Here is a 22,192-nt window from a genome sequence, read left to right on the forward strand (position 1 = left end):
TTCTTCACCTCAAAAAGGCATGTCCTTCCCCATGAGGCCAAATTCTCCAACATGATGATGTCTGGAGAACACATGGGAAGTAAGGCAATAAACAGGCACTGGTTGTAGTAAGACAGGTGAGAGGTAACAAGGGCCAGAAGGAAACCGTGGTTTTGGAAATATTGATGTGTTCCTCCCCCTCCCCAACCCTGAATTTTTGGAGACTAGCTAAGCAGGGCTACAACCACAGATAACCACTAGCAAAGGCATGTATCTTTGCTTAACTAGGAGCAGAGGAGAAAGGAACTGTAGAACATACTTCTACCCTGTGGAAAAATGGGTGAGTAGTGGCAGAAGAAAATAGTGTAGAACAGTGATCTCTAAAGCAGGTTGTACACAAGGTGACCGCAGGGATGTGGGAAAATAAGATATCTATTTCGAATTCCATTTTGTTTAAAAGAAAGAGGAGGAAACTAACCTTCCCGAACATTTACGTTGTCTATTTCAAATATATACATATACCTGTATTGATGTTGTTAAAGATAGATCATACTCTAAGATTATGTTGAGCCTTGCAAAATTAGCTAATGATAAAATACATGCAAAAAATACCTTGGAAGAAATTAACATGCATATATTGGAAGGGTTTGCTCAAAAAACTTTTATTGATAGAAACATGCCATCAAAGATGGCTGGAGACTACGGGCATGGAATAGGCCCTGGGAACTAAATATCCTAGTCTTTGCCCTGGGGTAAAAGTAGTTATATTTTACTAATATTCTAAACGAATGGTTTGTTTTTAGGTGAGGATAACTTTTGAAAGCTTCTTAATCTCTATTTTATTCTCATATCCTATGGAGTCTTTTAATTTCAAATAATGGAGTGTAAGAGAAGTGTGGTAAAACAATACAAAATCCCTTTGAACACATTTTGCTTTGCATATAGTCTTAGCATGTTGGAAGCGGAAAGAATTCCCTGTTTTTGTCATCCTTCATCCTAACTAGATAACCAACATTTCCATAGGCTCTGAAATTACATAAAATCAACCCAAGTTTTAGAATTCGGCAGGTTGTCAGATTTCCGTCATATGAACTATTTCTTGCACAAACGTGTTACCCATGACTCTATTCTCTTCCCAGTAGATTTTGATAAGCATGAAGTCAATCCCTAACATGACTGAAGGGAACTTATTAAAGTACTTAAAGACAAAGTGTCCATCCTTGCCTTCTTTGTGGGACCCCCAAAGGTAAGTCACGGCCAAGTGGAGTGTCATCAGATAAACACACACAACAGCTCGGGCACTTGTACTGTTGGGTGGTTATCTGCTCACCCAATTGACAATAAAGCACATGCATTTCAAAGCATCTTGTCAAAAAAGGAGTAAAGCATTGCACTACATTACAGTTTCCCCTATAAATGCTGAAAGCAAGTTTTACAAGGATAAAAAAAAGGCGGGGGGGCGGGGAGCAACATCCTTTCCTAGTCTCTCCTCCTTTTCAGCTTTACAGGTCAATTCCTGACAGTCACAGGGCACCACCCAAGCCCTTCCACCAGCATGTGCCATAAAGGGAACCAGACCTGATATTTGGCCAGGCCCATCTAGTTCTGCACTGAAATCAAAGAGGATGCTCCATTATTTCAAAACAAGGTAGCAGTACATCAGAACTAGTAGTTTTGATTTTTTAAGACAAAAAAGCTACTCCATGGTTCCCTAGTGCTTAAGAGCTGGTATTTAAACAAGGAGACCTTTAGGCCAAGGTGGCTCTAATGTCGTAATGGCCTAACTTAGCAAACCAAAGTTTAAGCCTGTAAATGCCTCAACGTTAAAAATCAAAATACCTTGGGATGCCCAGGTGGCTCAGTTAGTTAAGTCTGGCTTTGGCTCAGGTCATGATCTCACCGTTCATGGGTTTGGGCCCCACGTTGGGCTCTGTGCTGACAGCTCAGAGCCTGGACCCCACTTTGAGTTCTGTGTCTCCCTCTCTCTCTGCCCCTCCCTCCACTCATGCTGTTTCTGTCTCTCAAAAATAAATAAAACATGAAAAAAAAATTAAAAATCAAAATACCAAGGACAACCAATTACAAACGGCCAACTAGGGCTTAAGCTATAGTCAATCAATAATTTCCTTCCTTTCCTTCCTTCCTCGCTTTTGTCTACTCTCTATCTCTCCCGAGCTCCTGTCAGTGGAGCACTCCCAACCACTTCCAGTTTGGTGCTGATTCCAATAGATTTTTGCTCAAATAAACCCCTACAATGTTTTTAAAATGTTTATTTCTGAGAGCGAGAGTGCCCAAGTGGGGGAGCAGAGAGAGAGAGGGAGAGAGAGAATCCCAAGCAGGCTCCACACTGTCAACGCAGAGGCTGACACAGGGCTTGAACTCACAGACCGTGAGATAGTAACCTGAGCAGAAATCAAGAGTCAGACACTTAACCAACTAAGCCACCCAGGCACCACAAAACTCCTAAAGGTTTTATAAAACTCCTAAAAGTTTTATAAAAATTCCTCAGTTTGTGGCACCTGAGTGGCTCAGTTAGCTAAGCGTCTGACTCTTGGTTTCAGCTCAGGTCAGGATCTCATGGCTCCTGAGATCGAGCCTTACGTCGGGCTCTGCACTGACAGCTGGGAACCTACTGGGGATTCTTTCTCTCTCTCTGCCCCTCCCTCACTCATGCTCTCAAAATACATAAATATTTTTTAAAAATTCATTTATCTTTTAACAGAACCAAACTTTTAAGATTTTTAGAGTTGATGGGGCACCTGGGTGGCTCAGTCCATTAAGTGTCCGACTTCGGCTCAGGTCATGATCTCGTGGTTCAGGAGTTTAAGCCCCACAAAAACTCTGTGCTGACAGCTCAGAGCCTGGATCCTGCTTCAGATTGTCTCCCTCTCTCTCTACCCCTCCCTCACTTGCGCTGTCTCTCTCAAAAATAAATATTAAAAAAAAAAGATTTTTAGAGTTGAGATTTATTTCAATGTCATGTTTTTTTTTTTTTTTTTAAGTTTATTTATTTTTGAGACAGAGAGAGACAGAGCATGAACGGGGGAGGGGCAGAGAGAGAGGGAGACACGGAATGGGAAGCAGGCTCCAGGCTCTGAGCCATCAGCCCAGAGCCCAATGTGGGGCTCGAACTCACGGACCGCGAGATCGTGACCTGAGCTGAAGTCAGATGCTTAACCGACTGAGCCACCCAGGCGCCCCTCAATGTCATGTTTGTTAAAGAAAAAGAGAGAAAAATGAAAAAAGAGACAAGGAAAAGGAAGAAGGTGTGTGTGTGTAGGGAAAGAGGTGTGTCTGCTACATTCCCTGAAATTTATGGGAGGACTCTTCAGAAGTCAACCTGTGGGTCAAGGATTAGTTCAAAAGGAAACAAAGATCAGGCATCAAAGTTTGAAAAGCTCCCCATGAGGGCAACTGCTGATAACTAGGAGCAGTTCCTTGAGAATTCTCTGAAGTATTTTAAGCCACTTGTCTTTCTTCAAAAGCTTATTTAACTTATAAAAAAGAGAGAGAGAGAGAGAGCAAAATCCCCAGGTCTTTAACAGGGGTGGCATTCAAAGAGGCTGAGATAAAAAACATTCCCTTAAATTTGTCTTTGAAGTAGAAATGTGATCACACGCAAATCACCGAAGGAATAAGGACAATTCCCACTGCTTTCTCGGATGACACGTTTATAAATGCATGAATGACAACACGTGATCTGTTAGGTTAGGATTACCCTTTTCCATCAAGGACTCCCACCTGAGACCCATGCTTGGAGAGAAAAGGAATTACTATCACTTAAAAGCGGCACCTAATTTCTGTCAGTGGAGACTCCAGGCCCTTCTCTGTTGGCCTCTGTGAACAAGGCCAAGCAGGGAAAACATAATACTATCCCCTTGAGCCTCAACAACATTTGCTGAGATAAATTTACGGAGTTCTGGGGGGAGTCATAACCTGTCACGCCCTAATCAGGATTGGCCATTCTTCTAACGGCCATTTTTTGTATTTAGGAAAATTTGATCACTCGATTTTTAAATGTACACAGGCCAGAAAAATATCACTATATTGCCTTAATAATAAAATCAGCACCCTGTCACACATCCCCTGGTTTTAATTCACGTTTTTTAGTGATTTGAGTGATTTGCTTGTTGATGAACTGTTTTCCCCCTGAATAGAAGATAGCAAGGAACCTGCAGCCTCAGGGGAACACAGGAGCTTGCACACGGTTGGTACTAAAAATATTTGTAGAATACTGAATATATGTTAATGTCATTCTTAGTACATACCTTATTGTGTCCCTGTGTTTTGATGCCCCCCAAACTTACCGTCACACTATTAGTAAAAATACATCAGACGTACAACCTTTATTCAAAACAAACAAACGATAGAAAAAGTTCTTTAAATAATCAGGTATTCCACATGTTCAAGTGAATAGGTTTTATTAAATGCATACTAATATCTTTCTATAGTATGTGAGTATACATAATAAATTAAAATGTATATATTTATTAAATATAGATATAATACCAGAACATGATTATTTCAGATGAGAAATCAAAATAAACCCATTTTTAAGTATCTTTTGGTCACTCCAAATTGATATTGCTCATAAAAAAATACACGGATTTTCCCTGGGGAAAAAAATTAATTCCATAGCAATGTAGTTAAGGGACATGTTTTATTTCATAGCTTTCTGCAAGCAAAATTGCTTTGATACAAAATGAGTTCAATGATACAGGTGCTACTGTCCACTCAAGCAAAAGAAAACCTCACATTTATATGAATGCACTTTATAATTATATTCTTACAGTATAATAGGTCTAATATCCGGGACGCCTCTGGCCTCATGTGAAGCGATGGCACAGAAATGCTGTAAGGTTCTCGAATGTCATAGCACTGGCAAGTGCCTAAAGTAACTTCCTGTGAGTTCTCTGTCAGACACTGCTTAAAGAACTGTACGTGGTTGTGTTCGTCTGTCTGCCCTCCCCCTTTTAGTTTACATTTTAATGATCTCAAAATGTATCCCCGGTGTGTGTCTTTTGGCTTCTCAGAGTGTCTACAAAAGCAAGAAAATGTCATGAGGTATCCTTAACGTTAGTCGCAGCTGTCGTGCTGTGGCTGTCAGAGAGGATGAGGACTTACCTGTAGGTACAGTCACCGATTCTAGTGTGTGCTCCACACCTTACAGTGCGGAAATGTTAGTGCATGTTAGACTCTTTCCTCCCCCTCACATATGATGTGACTTTAACCCCCAGAATATCTGACAAGAAATTATACAGATAAAATAAGAAGACAAATACACAAATAAGGCCATCTGCAGAATTTTAAACTCAACTCCTTGCAATTATTTCACAATAATTTCTACATCATATTTTACATCTTTCAAACTTAAATAATAAACGCTCAAGGAAGGGCCGCGGTGGAACCAATTGCACTATCTCTTTGAGGACTTGTCCAATTTGCTGGCAGGTGATTTCCTCTGGGGCGTGGGGATTTTGGAAGGCTTGGCTGTGGAGGGCCGAGAACCTGCTCGGGGCGTAGGCCTGTGTGTCTGGGGGACAGTCTCCACGTCTGAGCACACAGACTGGATTTCCGAAATGTCAAAGTCTGACGCATCACTGCCTCGGCGGCTGCTGGCCCTGCTGCCAGCTTTGCTTCCGGCTCGGCTTCCTGGTCGGCTGGGAGTCTTCTTGGGATCTGAGGAGAGAGGAACGGAGTTGAACCACCCTCATTCCCGGGTCCATCGACAACACATTCTTGAAACCTAATGCCACCTTTAATCTCAACACATTTTCTTGTCACCTAGCAGGCACTCAGCAGACACTTGTGGATTCGTGGCCTTTCTGCATTCCACTAGGGTCGGTAGCCTCACTCTAAGTCGATGTAATATACAAAACGGTAGGCTTACAGACAAAAGGTAGGTTTGGGCTTAGACAGGATTCCATTTCCTACAAACAGATATTAGGAATATACCTAGAATTTAACATTATGCTTTCCAAAGTTTAACATGTGTACCTAGGGATGTGTGCAGGGCAGACATGGGGCAAACGCTTTACCCGAGGATAAGTAATTGGAAGCACAGAGGAATTTAAAAGAGAAGTCTTGAAATTTTAAAGAAACTTCATGCTTGCTGAGCCCACAACCCCAGGGACCAGGTTCACTATTCTGTGAAGAAGCAAGACTAGCACGGGTGTAAGGCCCAGTCCAGTTGGGTTTTTCCAACCACCCAAAAAGGAGCCCAGGCAACTTGTAAGCAGACAGAAGAGCCAAGAGCTTCCAGCGTAAAGGGGTAGGATACTGCTCTAGTTTTTTTTATGCTCATCTTCCTTTGGTACTTTCCAAAAGGGATTTTCTTGTCATTTATCCCCTACCGTTGTTGGAGGACAGGGCTATGTGTCATTTTGAAAGAATACAGCACTGTCAATTTGTTATTTCATCCACCATGAAGAAGAACAGGAACTTTCACCTTCAGATCATACCGCAAAAAGCTATCACAGAAAGAGCCACATCACACTTACCAGCAAACTGTGTTCGGACTCTGGCGGCTGCGGTGGTTATCAAGCCACTGTCGTCCCCAGAGTGGAAGCCTTTCCCTGATAAATATCCTGGAAGTCGAAGCTTGCTTCCTTGTATTGGTGTTCCCTGTATTTAATCAGTGAAAGGACATTTCAAGAAATCGTTCCTGTTCCACAATATTCCACTGACACCACGTTATAGATTGGTGGAAGCCCCTGCACTGGGCCTCCTCAGGAGGGGGAGTGGGAGAGGCTTTTCAATTAGACGTGGCATGGGGTTCTCTCCACTTGCTTCTTCCCACTCATTCCTTATTCCCTCCCTGAGTTAAAAAGGAATTCATATGGAAGAGAAAACACAGAAATAGAGCTCCCCAAAGGATAGCAAGGGAAAAAAAAAGGCAAATTAAACCGTGAGCACATTAGTATCTTTCAGGTTGTCAGTGAACATTATGGAGTTAGAAGAGTCTTGCCAGAAAGGTTGGGAGTGCATGGTACAGAGAGAGAATGGGACTCTGAAAAAGCTGTGCTTGGATATTCTGGTGCCTCCAATGCTTTTAGGGAACCAGCCAGAAATAAACTGACAGAACAATAAGTAAATGATGCCTCAACAGTCTTCATTTAAACAAACTTAACTGCAAAAAAGAGGCAGTGACATTTTACAACTTGGTACCACATCACTTCATCTACTTTCATTTCCTTCTATGGTCTTTATGCAGGAGACACGTGGGCAACACTTAGGGAAAATTCTTTAAAAATTCTTATAGGAGTTCACAGAGAATGCCTAAAGCAATCACAACCATGAGATTTTATTATAAGCCTAAAATCACTGCATTTTTTCCAGACCACTACAACATTCTGAAAATTTCCCCAAAGTTAACAAAATAAGCAAATCTCCCATGAAGTATAAGGGAGGTCACTTGCCTCAATGAACTCACAGGGAGCTGCTCAGAGAAAATGAACCTGTACAAATTATGTGGGCATTTTTTATTTTTATTTATTTTTATTTGTTTATTTTAATATGAAATTTATTGTCAAATTGGTTTCCATACAACACCCAGTGCTCATCCCAACAGGTGTATATGGGCATTTTTTAAATAAAAATTTTTTTTCTAAAAACAGAGTGAGCAAACATGAGTGGGCAGGAGGGGCAAAGGGAGAGAGAATCTTAAGCAGGCTCCCTGCTTAGTGCAGAGTCCAATGTGGGGCTTGATCCCATGACCCTGGAATCATGACCTGAGCTGAAATCAAGAGTCGGACGCTCAACCAACTGAGCCATCCAGGCACCCCATGTGTCCATTTTTTTTAAAAATTAGTTTTTCTCATATTAGTTGTAAATGTGTAATGAAGTGTATGTAAGACATTTTGATATATTAGAGTTGCAATTTAATATAAATGTAATATTCAAAATTCATTTACATATGTATTCTATACATACATTTAAGGACAGAATTAATATGTGATTTGTATACGTATATAACTTAACTCTTCAGGGCGCCTGGGTGGCTCAGTAGGTTCAGCATCAGACTCCTGATTTTGGCTCAGGTCATGATCTCACAGATTGTGAACTGAGCCCTGTGATGGGCTCCATGTTGACAGTGCAGAGCCTGCTTGGGATTCTCTATCTGCCCCTCCCCTACTCGCTCTCTCTCAAAATAAACATTAAAAAAAACCTTAACTTTTCAAAATACTTTCATCCATGTAAGGATAATTAATCCTTACATTCCCCTAATCACAACTTTCTTGGCAAATGTGAAAAATGAGGGCCTGAGGAGGGCAGTGATCTGCCCAAGATCTGACAACTTTCATCTAGTTAAATTCCTAAGTTTAAAAGAATCTTGACAACCCACAAAAGAGTGAGGACCCCCAAATTATGAAACATATCACCCAAGGTGGCAGAATTCATTGCCATGTAAAATCATTCTTCTCGGAAGGCCTTGACTGCTCTTATTTTAGGGTCACCAACCCTACCTAGGATTCTCACAGACCCCTCCATAGAGGTATATACCTTAGTTGTTTTCTCTCTTTGGTTGTTTTGTCTAATGAGGCTATTTGAAACGAAACATAGTTTTATAGTAGTTAACATACTTAAACTCTAATCTGGGGGAATCTCTAGTTTTAAAAAAATTGGAACATAGCAGCATAGCCCTAAATATTTAAAACATATATGTTGCTTGAGGCCTCTTGAACTGTTCTCAGTTTTTGTTACACTAAATTCACCATAAGTGACAGGGTGGAAATGAAGGGTCAGGGAATGAGGAAGAATTGAAGAATGGATTGTTTCTGCCTCAATTCTACCATTACCAGTAATGACATTTTGAATCATGAGAGTAATGAAATTTTCTCTGCTTACCTCTTACTACTGATGTGAGGATTAAATAATAGATTAGAAAGTGTTTTGAAAAGCATACAGGGCTTTTTACAGGTACTATATATCACTTTCATAAAAGGGTCCTGGACTTTATTTCAAGCAAAGTTATTTAGGGACATCACCCCAATTATTGTACCTCTAATCAAGTATGTGATCATTTGATACCTATGTGTGTGTCATTTTACAGAGAACTTTCTTTCAAATATATTTGGTTGATTTTCACTTGAATGAAATGGTCTGATATATGAGCTAATTGGGCACATTTTACATGACCTAAATATCTTATCTCCATAAATCCTGCCATATAAAAAGCTGAAGCACACTTAAATAATAATCCTTAAAGTCTAATAAAGACACATACCTATTGAAAATGCCAGATAACTTTTTTCATACCTAAGCCACCCCCCCGCCACTGAAAACTAAAAGGCTTTTATGTCTTACCCACCCAGTGTTCTTGTGCAGAAATAAATGTAGCATACATTTGGAAGGACCTTACTCACAGTCTACACTTAATAAATATTCTTTTAAGCAAATACTTGTAAATGACATTGCCTCTCACTCTCACCTGAAGGGGTATTGTTGCATTTCTTGCCCAAATAATGTCTAGAAGCACAAGCATACCATGAGCTCTAACAGAAACTTGACATAAGTCTAATATAATCTCCTGTATTTCACTCTCCCAAGAGAGAAAAGACACTCTCATGTCTTCCCAGAAATGCGGAGTTGTTTATTATTTTATAGAAGTCTGTAAAAAGACGTGGTATTATCAAAAGTGCATGTGTTAAGGGAGAGGTAAAGCAATGTTAGTGGGTGACAGTTTCAGTTAAAGAAGACTGTTAGACTAGAATCTGGGCCTTACGATACCTCTGCAGACGGCACGGAAAAGTCTGAGCACTCTGCTGGTTTACAAGGAGTTGACATTTTGCTGTTTGTCAACCAAGGTTTACCATAATTGCGTGTTAAAGGATGGAGAATCTGTATGGAACAATGGCAAATCAAATGTAAAGGACAGTAGATAAAAAACAAACCACAGAAAGAGATATTCATAGCAGAGTAATGTTTCACAGTAAGAATGATAACAATTAAAAATAAGTGGAAAGATTGGATGGCAAATTATATACATCAAAAAAATAAAATAAAAAAATAAAGCTTTATTTAAAAAGAAAAAGCAATCTGAAAGGTAACCAAAGCCCCTAAATCGACAGTCTCCATATGGGCCACAAGGCAAAAGCACATATGTAGATACATGTTTTTAAATCCTTCGTGCATCATATTGTGAGAAGGGATACAAATGGAGAAGACAGGTCCTTCAAATGCTGGGGTCCCAAAACATTCAAAAGTATACCGGAGACAGTGACTGCATGGGAGAAAGACAACCTTTCCCAGCTGAGTCTTACCTTGGGTGTGCTGGTGGCAGGGACCTGTGGAGAGGCCGCCTGGCCAGCCTGACTGGACACAGACGTTGAGCGGTTGGGTGAAGCTCCTCGTGACGAAGGCCGCGATCTTCGGCCCCGGGGCCGGAAGGCTGCCATACCCTGACTGGCACCATCTGCTAAAATGAACTTCTCCCGAAGTTCCATGTTTGTCCTTCCTTTGGCTGGATTACGTGGCACACAACGAGGTACACAAGCAAAAGAGGAAGGGGGAAAAAAAAAGAGATGCTCAATCAATTTACGGGAAGAACAACCAGCTGGCACCACAGATTAAGTTGAGGATTTCAAGAACATCTTTTTGCCATGCCAACTCCAACTCAGCATAACAAAAAGTTAAATGCATTCCTTTACAATGCATTCCTTTTGGATACAAGTAAGTTTGGGAAAGAAAAAAAAAATAGTGTGTTTATTCTAACACTAGACACCAGCAAGAATAACCACTATTAAAGAAAGAGTCAGCATGAAAATGGAAAGCTCATGCTAAAATATTGTTAATCCACCAGCTACTGATGCCCACATGGTTTCATCGCCCTTTCTGCACACTGAGAAGACAAGCCAGTAAGGCGGGGACTGTGTCTTTTGCATGTACTACTGAGGTAAGGAGAATGCCAGTTTTTTAACACTGGAATTAATTAAACAATAGAATTACACAGAATGAGAGATGGCTTGTTAATTATGATGACAACATATAAACTCTCAGGTTCTTCACTTAAATGAGGCAACTAGTATTTTTTTTTATGCCTCCAAAAAGTCTGTTTAACCAACATGCAAATAACAAACACCAGACCCAAGGATAGGAGATAATCAGTGATGCAACACTCATACAAACACATATGCACACGGAGAACACTCCACAAGAACCCAATGAGCAACGTGTTAGCATGTGTTTGATCACTTACAGAACACCTACGTGTGCAACACACCGGAAGTGTGTCAACGGTTCAGAATTTAAATTTGGAAGCACCAGCTCAGTTGGATATGAGTTAAGCCATACGCGATGGATGAAGCGTGTTATCTTAAAACAAATGATTAAAGCGAGAATGTAAAAGTAGGAAAGAGAAAAGGTAAGAGGGGAGAGGCAAAGAGAGGGGTTGCCAACCTATAGTAGGCTGAGTAGTAGTAATTGAAGAGTTTGATTCCGAACGTAACATTTTACTCCCATGATGATGAACTAGAAAAAATGACACAGGATACCAATCACATTAAAGAATACTGTTAGCAAGAGAAGAAACAAAGTACAGTAGTTGAATATGCAAAGGGTGCTCAGATCCGGCTTTTAGCACACATTTTAGAAGAAAAGTTGCATCAGGAAAAGAAGCACTCTGAGATTTGACTCCATAAGAAAAACCTATTTGGAAGACTTGGCCGCAGCCACAACAGCCTCTCTAAGCAACTCGACAGGATGCTACACATTCTCATTTCTTTGTTTCATAAATGAAGGTACATTACTTCAGGCTGCATTTACTAAGAAAGGGAGTTTTTGTTATTTTGCCCCTTTTTGGGGTGTATCTGTGACTTGCAGAGAGCAGAGCTACCTGTAGGGTTGTATGCGGATCGAAGGTGCCCTTGGCAGAGCAGGGCTCACTCTGATACACCTGTGCATCCAGGTGCCAGCACTAAATTAACAAACAGGCCCCACTGGAAGAACCCCGGCCTCCCGCAGGGTAGCCTATCAGTATCAGCACAAACATTTGTGGTTGTTTGTTTAAGAGGAGTAAAATGAGCTCACAGGTTAAAGAAAATCACAGAATTTTATTGTTTCCTTTTTTCAAAGAAAAATGGACCTACTAAGTAAAGGGGACCTAACTAGAAACTGCAATCAAATGACCATTTGTAAGGTAAATCAGTTAAGAATTCCAAAATCGACTATGGGATCTGAAAGATAAGGAAAATTAAAAGATAATCAAGGACTCTGTGGCTGGTAGATATGGAGTGAGCTATATAGTAGCATATGTTTATATTTTTAATGTGCTAACCTACAGCTTCCAAGTAAGCGTCAAGTTAGCAGTTGATAATTAATTTTTAAATGTTTAGGTATTACTTTCCTTACCTTCCCCCAATGTAAAGGAAAAAAAAACTTTCACTTTTAAACTTTTACCATCCAGCATGTTCAGTCTTCTTCACCTCGGTTTCCTTTCATTTTACTTTGCTATTTAATGACAGATGAACTCTTTTCCCTAGTTGATGTAATTACTGACTTTGAAAATTGCATATGGGAGCATTTCATTAAAAAATGAATACATCTACTCTAGTATTTCCTGTCTATCACTCTCATAATTATCCAGAAGAAGTAAGAAAAAAAATGAGAAGAACATGGTTTACATGATTGCCGAAAGTTCTTTGGGAACTTTAGGCTGACAGAGACCAATGTGAAATGTTCATTACCGTAATAAATAACCAAAATTAGACCCAGCATGTTTTTGATGCTGGGAAGTAATACAAAATTGGTATACTTTCATGGTATTATTATCATAACATAGCATCTCCTTACCCCTGCAAGGATCATTTTTCACCAAGAACTCATCAAGCGCCATCCATCCGCCTCCAACACGAACCATTACGGTACTTCGTAGGATTCGAACGAGCCTCAGCTGCTGGGAGTCCCCAAACTGTGAAGATGAAAGACAGAACCTCTAATTGTCAACAGTAAGGCTAAACACCTAAGGATGATATGCAATCTGCAGTAGCTTAAGCAACCAACTTAAATTTCTTGCTTAGTTCACAGCGATTAGTAAAATCTCATAAAAAGGGGTTTGAAATGATCTGCGTTAGACTGCTGCATGCTGATTTAGCCCAAAGGAAACAGTTTGAAAAAAGCTACCAAGGTTATCAAGTGTAATATTGAAGCTTTGTTCCAGAAATGAATTTTCTTTATGATAGAAACATTAGTAAGGCAGTAATTGAAAGATGTTTCTAGAAATTAAACACAACATCAAAATAAGCACTGGCCCACCTGCCAGGGCTTATACAAAATAAGATTCTAAAGAAAGTTTAGTAAACTCTGATTCTTCTTCATTAAAACTTTCTCTTATACTAAAACTATTTTCCACTGAAATCTGCAGGAATAATCTCCATAAGCTCATTCGGTATTCCCTAAGAGCAGTTTTGACTTTAGAGAGATAAAGCAGTAAATGAACATGACCAGCAAAAATTTCACAGTCAACTAAAATTTCTGGATCACTAATGATCTGGTAAACCAATCTGTCAAAGGCTGGATTAGTGTGCCATTTTGGATTACTGTAATATTAGAACAGCCAGTGACACATTATTAGTGATACAGCTTTCGAATCTAAAAGGCTTTGTCTTAAAGCTGTTTGTACCATAATTACTGACACTAATACACATTTGTGTTCTTACCCTTTCAATGGATTTCCAATCACTTGGATATGCTACAAATTCTGCAAGTCTGGAATAACCGTCTAGAGTACAGATAGTTTTTGATCCTAAGATTTGTTTTGAAAGCCCATGAGAAATAATTTTATACTTTGAAATCATTTCTAATAGGCTCATGTTCAGCTTGTAAAAATCACCATACTGATTTTCATGGTTGCCAACTCAACAGATACCATAGCAAAATGAACAGTCAAGTAAACATAGTTTCTTTTAAAGGCAGGTAAGATGCAATTGTGACTTTGACTATTTGTCTGGACTCATGATGGGTAAACAGAAAACTTCACTTTAAATAGAAAACAATCTGCTGCTTTTCAATATGCTTTAACATTGAGTTTCAGGAATAGAACCTAAAACAAAGCCAACCCATGACCCTGAAACTCAAAAGGACCTGGAAAGCATGTAAAATGCACCAGCAGGAACTCATGCGTTTTACATCAACCCTTTTTATATTGCTATTTCTAAAGTAGTCCATTTTCAAGCCTTGAGATTTAAACTCTCTTATAATTGAACCGGTTCCTGAAATGTAAATTAAAATTTTGAAATTAAAATATATATTTATTTTGTTAGAAAAAAATTTGGTGCTGCTAATAAGCAAAGGAAAAGGAAGGGATTTAAAGAAAATTACCCTTAAGAAACCAGATAATTAGACAAGATACTTTCAATCCAAGATTATGTTCAAAACAAAAGGAGAATTACTATTTTATAGAGATATTTCAAGTCTAATAAATATAAATTTTTATTTTGAGAATGTATTTTCTAGACAATAACATTGCCTTCAGAATGTCTCTAATTTTCCTAACAGCCAAATCGTGATGTAAGAAAAAAATAGATTAATGTTGCTCTTTGTGTTTTCAGTAAATAAAACCATTTAAAGTGAGCATTTTTCTCATCCTTTCCACAAATAAAAAATACTACCCCAATTGCTAACTCAGAAAATAATAATAAATGAACAGGACAGTAACTTTTTATATATTATACTTAATGCCAAGTTTTAAAGACATCAATTCGAAGGACCTGAAAATTTCTATTTGAAAAAAAATATGTGCTTGCAATAAATGGGAGTAAGAGGGAATTTGAAACTTAAGCTACAATATGGCTTAACAACTGAGAGGCAGAGGAATATCTAATATGATATGGTCAGGTATTACAAATAGTATGCTTCTTTCCAAAAGCATACAGGGAAGAACTCTTCTCCTTTGTTTAAATCAAAACACAATTTCTCTTATCTTTAGTTCTAAAACTTGTGATCATGACACAGTGTCACTGGACAGTTTATACGGACTTCAATGTGAAGTCAAAATGGGATAAAGCGTGGTTTAAGATTTCATATGGGAGATACATGTCCTCAAAATGAATGATACCAGTTAAAACCTCCAGAGTTGAAATTTCTACTTGGAAAATGCAAATCCCTAAAATTGATGATTTAGGACAAATAGGACAATAGCTGCTTTGGAGAGAACACATTACTTGTGGCTGAGTGCCAGGGAGACTTCTCACTTCTCTGTCTTCCCACGTCAGTGCCTGACGCTCGTCCTTCTCTAGCTACTGTAGACCATGTGACCTCAATGGTTAAATACAGTGTAGAGATGTGTGCAGAATCAAATTTGTGTTCCAATGAGTATTTGCATAAAATACATATAACATATTATTATAAACTGGAATTAAAAATTGCATTTGCAACACTGTGACCAGTCAAGCTAAAATTTATTATCTGGTTTGCTTAAAAGTAATCTCCTCATTTAAGACACACTGCAAAAAGGAATCCTGGATCAAGGATCCTTACAGCATTTACAGAAACACCACGCCAACCAACAATGTAGTAGCTAGGGCAACAGCATGGGAAAGATTGGCCATGGCAAGCTTTAATGGCTATGAATTAAAGTTAAAAAAAAAATCATTGGGAACTTGAGAATACATTCCACTGGTTTATACCTGATTTCCCAGGAAGAACTGATAAAAAAAAATGAAAAATGGAAGAAAGACACAATTAGTTCAATAGGAAACTTTCTATATGACTCTAGAACACACACACACACACGCATACACACACACACACAATCGTTCACACTCGGGGCTCCTGGATACAGTACCTAGTTTAGAAATGTGCAGGTACCCATGTGTTCAGACTTCAAACCAAACAGGCAGAAAATTTCCTATACAAGTTTTTTTGAAAAGCTTTGGGTTTCAAATTTAGGTTAGAAATTCAAATATGTAGATGAATATTTTCCAATGTGGAAATATACAAATTAAAATTTAAAAAAATTTCATTCGTAAGTAACAAACTGTATTAGGGAAACTCAGCACATTTCCTGTCTAGCTACTACATATAAGAGATATCCCAAAACAAAGAAAAAAAAGAGAGAGGAGTGACAAAGTCACATTAGTCTTCAAATAATTGTTCTGAAGAAGGCGGACTGAGCTTTTGAGACTTCGAATGAGAGGAAAAATAACTGTACAAGTGGAAAACATGGCCTCTTTTTTCACTTTTCTAAAAATGAGTCAACATTTTTAACTTCATGGTTCTGGCTTGGAATAGCTTTGTTACTAGAAATATGAAAACTTACCTGTAGTCATAATAAAATATATTATAAGTCACACGAACCAACTGAGTATGTGAGATGTGTTTTCCTCCTTAAAAGTAACGTACATGTCAAAGATATGTCCTAATTTACAAAATGCAGGCTATGTTTATAGAATGTAAAATGACAAAAGTTGGAATTTTATAGACCACTATATTGTGATGTGAGGTAAAAGTAATTAGCATTCCTGGAAAGCAATGCAGATCAAATTGCATACAAATTTCAATTTTTCTCCTTCAAGAGAACTAAACCGTTATTTTGCAGACTTACCCTGTATTTGTTATCTCCGATCTGTTCAACTTGAAATCGTTTTGCACATTTACACTTAGCTACTTGTCTTGTCACCTGCCAAAAAGAACAATGAAATGTCCACTTTAATGTTATTACACACTGCGGAATCCTTAAAACCTTGACAGGACAACTCAAAATGAAATAAATAAAACGGCTGCATGGGTTGTGCAGGATATCCTGGCAGCACAAGATGTTGTTGCAGGTGGCGGAAAGATAATGATACCTCATCCTCGATTTTGTCGGCGTCAGTGACAGGTTTATATGCGTCTTTATTCGGATGAAGGGCCGCTACGAACTCATAGTAGTCAATGTATCCATCACCGTCTCGGTCAAAGATGTCTGCAACTGCGCTCATCTCCAGGCGGCTGGTTGGAAACTCTAAAATTTTCAGATAATAGTAAGTAGCATTACTGAGGTATAACTGACAAAATTGTAAGACAATGAAAAGTGTATATTGTGATGATTTGATACACGTACACACTGTGAAAGGATTCCTCCCATCAAGTTAGTTAACACATCCATCACCTCACATATTTATCTTTTTGTTTTGTTTTGTTTTTCTGAAAACTTAAGTTCTACTCACTTAGAAAATTTCAATGGCACAGTACAGTATTATCAACTATAGTCACCACATTATACTTTAGAACCTCAGACCTCACTCACCATACGGTGAAAGACTGTACTCTTGTACCAGACTCTCCCTATTTCCCCTCACCCCCACCCCCAGACCCTGGCAACCACTTTTCCACTCTGAGTTTAACTCTGTATTTAGATTCCACGTATGAATGATAATTAGGATACTCTCAGAATAAGCCATACTACATTCCCAATGAAAGTTTTTAAAAACCTAGCTATTTACAGTAACATTTGACAAAAAGATTTAAGCTTTAAAAAAAAAAAGGAAGAGGTATAACATGTTAATTCTGCCTCAAGACATTCTTGATTGTATTATTTTGATCTTAATGCTGCCAGTTAAATTATCAGGGTCATCAAATATATTAAAATCCTTTTAAGAAGCCGATTGACATCGAAACAAACGAAAGCAGTGTATAGGACCTACATTTATCTTTAATGACTACACCAGGGTGAATCACTTGAAACTGCTATTTTTCTAGTTCAAAAACTGTTTCATATTAGTAAGTTTCATATGGTTCAACTACCACTTTACTTAAGGAATATATGGATTTTATACATATGAATATACACATTCATATGATTGTATTAAATTTCCTTTAAGAATTACTTCCAGTAACATCTTCCAGAGAAGGCATATCCATATGACTAAACTACCAATAAAGTGACAAATACCTTAAGAATTTTTAAAGAGTTCTAATTTCCTACTAATGACAATGATCAGAATGTCAATTAGAACAAAAAAAGGGAAGAGACTGACTTGCGTTTATTGATTTCCCATTATATGTCAGGCCAAACAATCTAAGAATCAAGTATTATTAAGTTTATTATCCTAAAGAGGACACAGCTGCAGTGGAACAAGGAATATACTAATTGTGGTTACACAATTACAAGTGTGCCTGAATCCAAACCCATGAATTTTACCAAGGGCACTTTTCACTGAGGGCTGTGACTTCACAGCCAAGTTTAAAGGCGATGCTTTATTGGTAACACAAGTTTAAACGGTGCTTATTTTCTTTAAAAATTACATCATTTACAGTCACCCCTGTTGGGACTTACTTGAGGAAAGAATTCCATCAATAAATTCTTGTCGGGTTATTTTCCCGTCCTGATCTTTATCAATTCTCCTGAAGAAGTCCATCACTCGAGATTTCTTATGATTCATCCATCTCATGTATTTTTTGCGCCAGATATCAAAATCAAAGTTAGCAAATTCCCTCAGCTGGAAAGGACAAAATGTATTTTGGTTAATTCAGTGCTCAAATTATATCTTACACTCTATGAATAAAGTTATTTTTAATATTTTAATATTTTTGTCTTCTAGATAAAGCACCTATCTTTCCCACTTCAAACAAAGGTATGATCTTGCACAGAGAACTCAGAAACATTTTTCCTGTAATTTCACTAGTGTCACTGGCTTTTCTTTACATATAAAAGTTCCTCAAAAAGTCAAACTGAAAAAAAAATTTTTTTAAGTTTTTATTTATTTATTTTGAGAGAGAGATAAAGACAGAGACAGAGACAGAGAGAACACAAGCTGGGGAGGGGCAGAGAGAGGGGGAGAGAGAGAGAGAATCCCAAGCAGACTCTGTGCTGTCAGTGCAGAGCCCAATGTGGGGCTTGAACTCACGAATTGTGAGATCAAGACCTGGGCCAAGATCAAGAGCTGGATGCTCAACCAACTGAGCCCCCCAGGCACCCTCAAACTGAAAATTTCTGATCATGCCAATGTGATCATGCCCCAAAGTAATAACACCTCTAGAAAGTTCTCTGCCCACTGAGCACCAGGCCCAACGTGGTAGCACTTACCTCTGTTCTCTCTCTGCTATTTGTCATTCTACCTCCTTTAGGCTTCTAAAAATTTCCCAGTTTCAGAATCTGAAACTCTAAATCTCAGATCACAGAATATAAATAATGAAAATATATGAACTATAAACGGTTACATTTTCCAGGTAATACCAAGCAAACATGTCAAGCTGGATCTTTTCTTTTGAATTTTTTAAAAAATTTTATTTGAGAGATAGAGAGAGAGAGAGAGAGAGAGAGCGCGAGAGAGCAGGGGAGGGGCAGAGGAAAGGGAGAGAGAGAATCCCAAGCAGGCTCCATGCCACCAGCACAGAGCCCAACATGGCGCTTGAACTCATGAACCATGAGATTATGACCTGAGCCAAAATCAAGAGTCGAATGCTCAACTGACTGAGCCACCCAGGCGCCCTAAGCTGGATCTGATTCCTTTTCTTAAGGAGTCAGCTTCTGCTTATGTTTAAACATTATAGTTTGACCCTTGAACAACATGGGTTTGAATTGTGTGGATCCACTTACGTGCAGGTTTTTTACAAAATAAAAAAAAAGACGTATTTTCTCTTCCTTGTGATTTTTTTCTTGTGATTTTCTCAATAACATTTCCCCTCTTCTAGCGTATTTGATTGTAAGAACACAGTATATAACAAATATACAAAATTTGTGTTAATTGATTGTTATCAGTAAGGATTCTGGTCAACAGTAGGCTATTAAGCAGTTAAGTTTTGGGGGAGTCAAACGTTATATGTAGATTTTTGACTATGCAGTGTGTGGAAGGGTGTTGGTGCCTCTAACGCTCATGTTGTTCAAGGGTCAATTGTAATTTTTTATTATACTGATTCCCTAAACCCATATCCCATATATCAGGGGTGCAGAATGTATGAGTTTTCTAACCTCTTCCAGTCTGTCCAAGGCATCATTAAGCTTCCTCCTTCTTTCCAGTGCGAGGAGCCAAACTTGCTGCCATTTGCTCACCAACAAGTTGACCCTGGGATTCTTGGTTTCGATTTGTGTCTGTGATCCAGAGGGATATAAGCTTGATGCTGGGAAGCGCTTTCCTGTTAAAATACAACTTTAGTTAGGAGGGCAGTTTCCAGGGTTCTGAAATATGTTAAGGCCGGGCCTTTATCGTTCCCAGCTAAGACTGAATCACCTTAATTATTTAGAAATATCCTATTTAGATGATGCATAATGTTCAAGTCCAAATCTGTTTTACTTACCAAGGATCTTTTGTATAAATTAGAGAAACATATCTTGACAAGGGCATTTAAATACTGGAATGATCTCTTATAAAATTATGTTTAAAAGCATTTTCCAGCTTAAAATCCATGCCATTTCAATGACAATGAATTACCTTGTGATCTTCTCTCTTGTTAAGGGATGATAAAAGAGATCTCCCAGGACAGTGAGACTTATCTTAGAATAAGCTACACAAACTCAGCTGCCCTTCTTAGAAAAAAAGGCTGAAAGGAGGGCAGGTGAGGGCAGGAGACACTGGCCATTCATTAGAGTCAGAGCAAGATACTTTACAAATTCCAATCAAATATCTAAGTGTGTGTAAAATCTCAGCGTTCATCCAAATCCATTCCCCGCTGAGATTGCATGTTTCCCGTGCAATCTTACTGCCTTACTAAAGTTTTCTCCCTCTTTTCTGGCTATTTTTCACAAGTTTTTATAATGTCACAGAACAAATGTCTCAATGCATTTTCCTCATCTACCTGATTAAATGTGGCCTAGAAAAACTACTGGCCTAAAGTCATTCAGGAAGTGAGTGTCCAAGCTGGGAAATGCCCAGAGTTCCTAACTCCTATTAGAGTTATCAATAGCTAATATTTATTGAGCATTTAACTAACATGCCAAGAAGTATGCTAACCACCTCACACACATCAGCTCATTTAATTGTTACCAGAATCCAATGAAGTTATAATTATTCCCTTATACAGATGAGTAAATTGAGGCTCAGACAGAGTTTAAGTAACTTGTCTAAGGTTATATCTCCCTAGTTGGTAAGTCGTGAGAAGAGCCAAGGAGTCTGTCTCCAGAGTTCTTAATCACATTGTTACCTTGCCCCCTTGTGCAATACAGTAACTAAAAGATCTGAAACCATTTTTTTAATTAAGGCACTATTCAGAAATACATCAAATATACCACTATTCAGAGATAAATTTTGCTTATTTTAAATCTTCTCCAAACCAGCTATTATTGTTTTAAGTGTCACTTTTGACACTCTTTTGTGGAGTCAAGATAGTCTGAGAAGTAAATAGAACCTGAAGTCATATGAACATGGGCAAAATCTATTGGACTGCTGGTCACCAATGAATAGTTAGGTCATGAACTTTACCCAAGTCATGGTTATTTCTGTTATATTCCATCTTAGGGCTAGTTATATAACGAAAGCAAATGGAGATGATGATTTCTGTTCTTGTTGCAAATTTTTTCCAGTTTCTTCTAACTAATCTAAAAGATACCCTTCAAGCAAATAAATTTACACACAGAGGCCTGGATATATCTTTTTCTTTATTTTTAAATAAGTTGCTACAGTATTTGAGCCCACGTATTCTTTCAAGGAAACCTTTTATGATAGAGAGCTCACAGAATCACCAATTGTTCTAAAATTTCAAACGACAATTCAAAACTAACTTCCTTGCTTAACCATATTCATTTTAAAGAAATTAGGGGGCGCCTGTATGGCTCAGCAGGATGGGTGTCCAACTCTTGCTTTCAGCTCAGGTCATGATCCCAGGGTTGTGGGATCGACCCCCATGTCAGGCTCTGTGTTGAGTGTGGATCCTGCTTAGGATACTTTCTCTCTCCCTCTGCCCCTCTCCCCTCCTTGCATTCTTTCTCTCTAAAAAGAAAAAATAATAAACAATAATAATTAAAGAAATTAGCCACTGCTTACTTCCTGCTCGTCCCTTATCCAGGACTGGAATATGGGACTGTAATGAGGCAGGATCAGCTGCCCTCCTCTTGTAGGTCTTGGTAACTTTATCCACATCAGGTTGTTTTCTGGTCATTTCCTCCATGAAGGTCTGAAATGTCAATGTCAATTAAATACAAGTATACCGGAGAAAACTATCTTTAGAAGTGAACTAAAAACAAAAGGATAAAAGGACCATGCTATTATTTCTGGAAAAAGGAATAAACATGTTGCATCTTTGGGGGAAAAAATGTAAGCCCACATAACAAAGCATTTACTCATATGTAAAGAATATAAAA

General features: G+C 38.4%; 1 protein-coding gene across 30 annotated transcripts in view; it reads right to left on the bottom strand.

Moving 5' to 3' along the window:
• Positions 1-4,383: 4,383 nt before the first annotated feature.
• Positions 4,384-22,192, bottom strand: part of DST (dystonin) — a 495,699-nt gene continuing 477,890 nt past the window's right edge. For 14 of the 30 annotated variants that reach the window (XM_045498614.1, XM_045498603.1, XM_045498594.1 and 11 more), the window contains 12 exons: positions 21,876-22,005; positions 19,868-20,031; positions 18,233-18,395; positions 16,764-16,918; positions 16,520-16,594; positions 15,603-15,620; positions 12,769-12,886; positions 11,377-11,448; positions 10,242-10,441; positions 9,709-9,819; positions 6,480-6,603; positions 4,384-5,658 (listed from right to left, as the gene is read on the bottom strand). In XM_045498614.1, the coding sequence (XP_045354570.1) occupies positions 5,396-5,658; positions 6,480-6,603; positions 9,709-9,819; positions 10,242-10,441; positions 11,377-11,448; positions 12,769-12,886; positions 15,603-15,620; positions 16,520-16,594; positions 16,764-16,918; positions 18,233-18,395; positions 19,868-20,031; positions 21,876-22,005 (1,593 nt within the window). In that variant the 3' untranslated portion in view covers positions 4,384-5,395. The remainder of the gene's footprint in view (positions 5,659-6,479; positions 6,604-9,708; positions 9,820-10,241; positions 10,442-11,376; positions 11,449-12,768; positions 12,887-15,602; positions 15,621-16,519; positions 16,595-16,763; positions 16,919-18,232; positions 18,396-19,867; positions 20,032-21,875; positions 22,006-22,192) is intronic. The other 16 variants (XM_045498616.1, XM_045498615.1, XM_045498599.1 and 13 more) reach the window with 5 other exon arrangements.

Source organism: Leopardus geoffroyi, chromosome B2 (genome assembly GCF_018350155.1).
Source record: "Leopardus geoffroyi isolate Oge1 chromosome B2, O.geoffroyi_Oge1_pat1.0, whole genome shotgun sequence".
In the NCBI taxonomy this organism is placed as follows: domain Eukaryota; kingdom Metazoa; phylum Chordata; class Mammalia; order Carnivora; family Felidae; genus Leopardus; species Leopardus geoffroyi.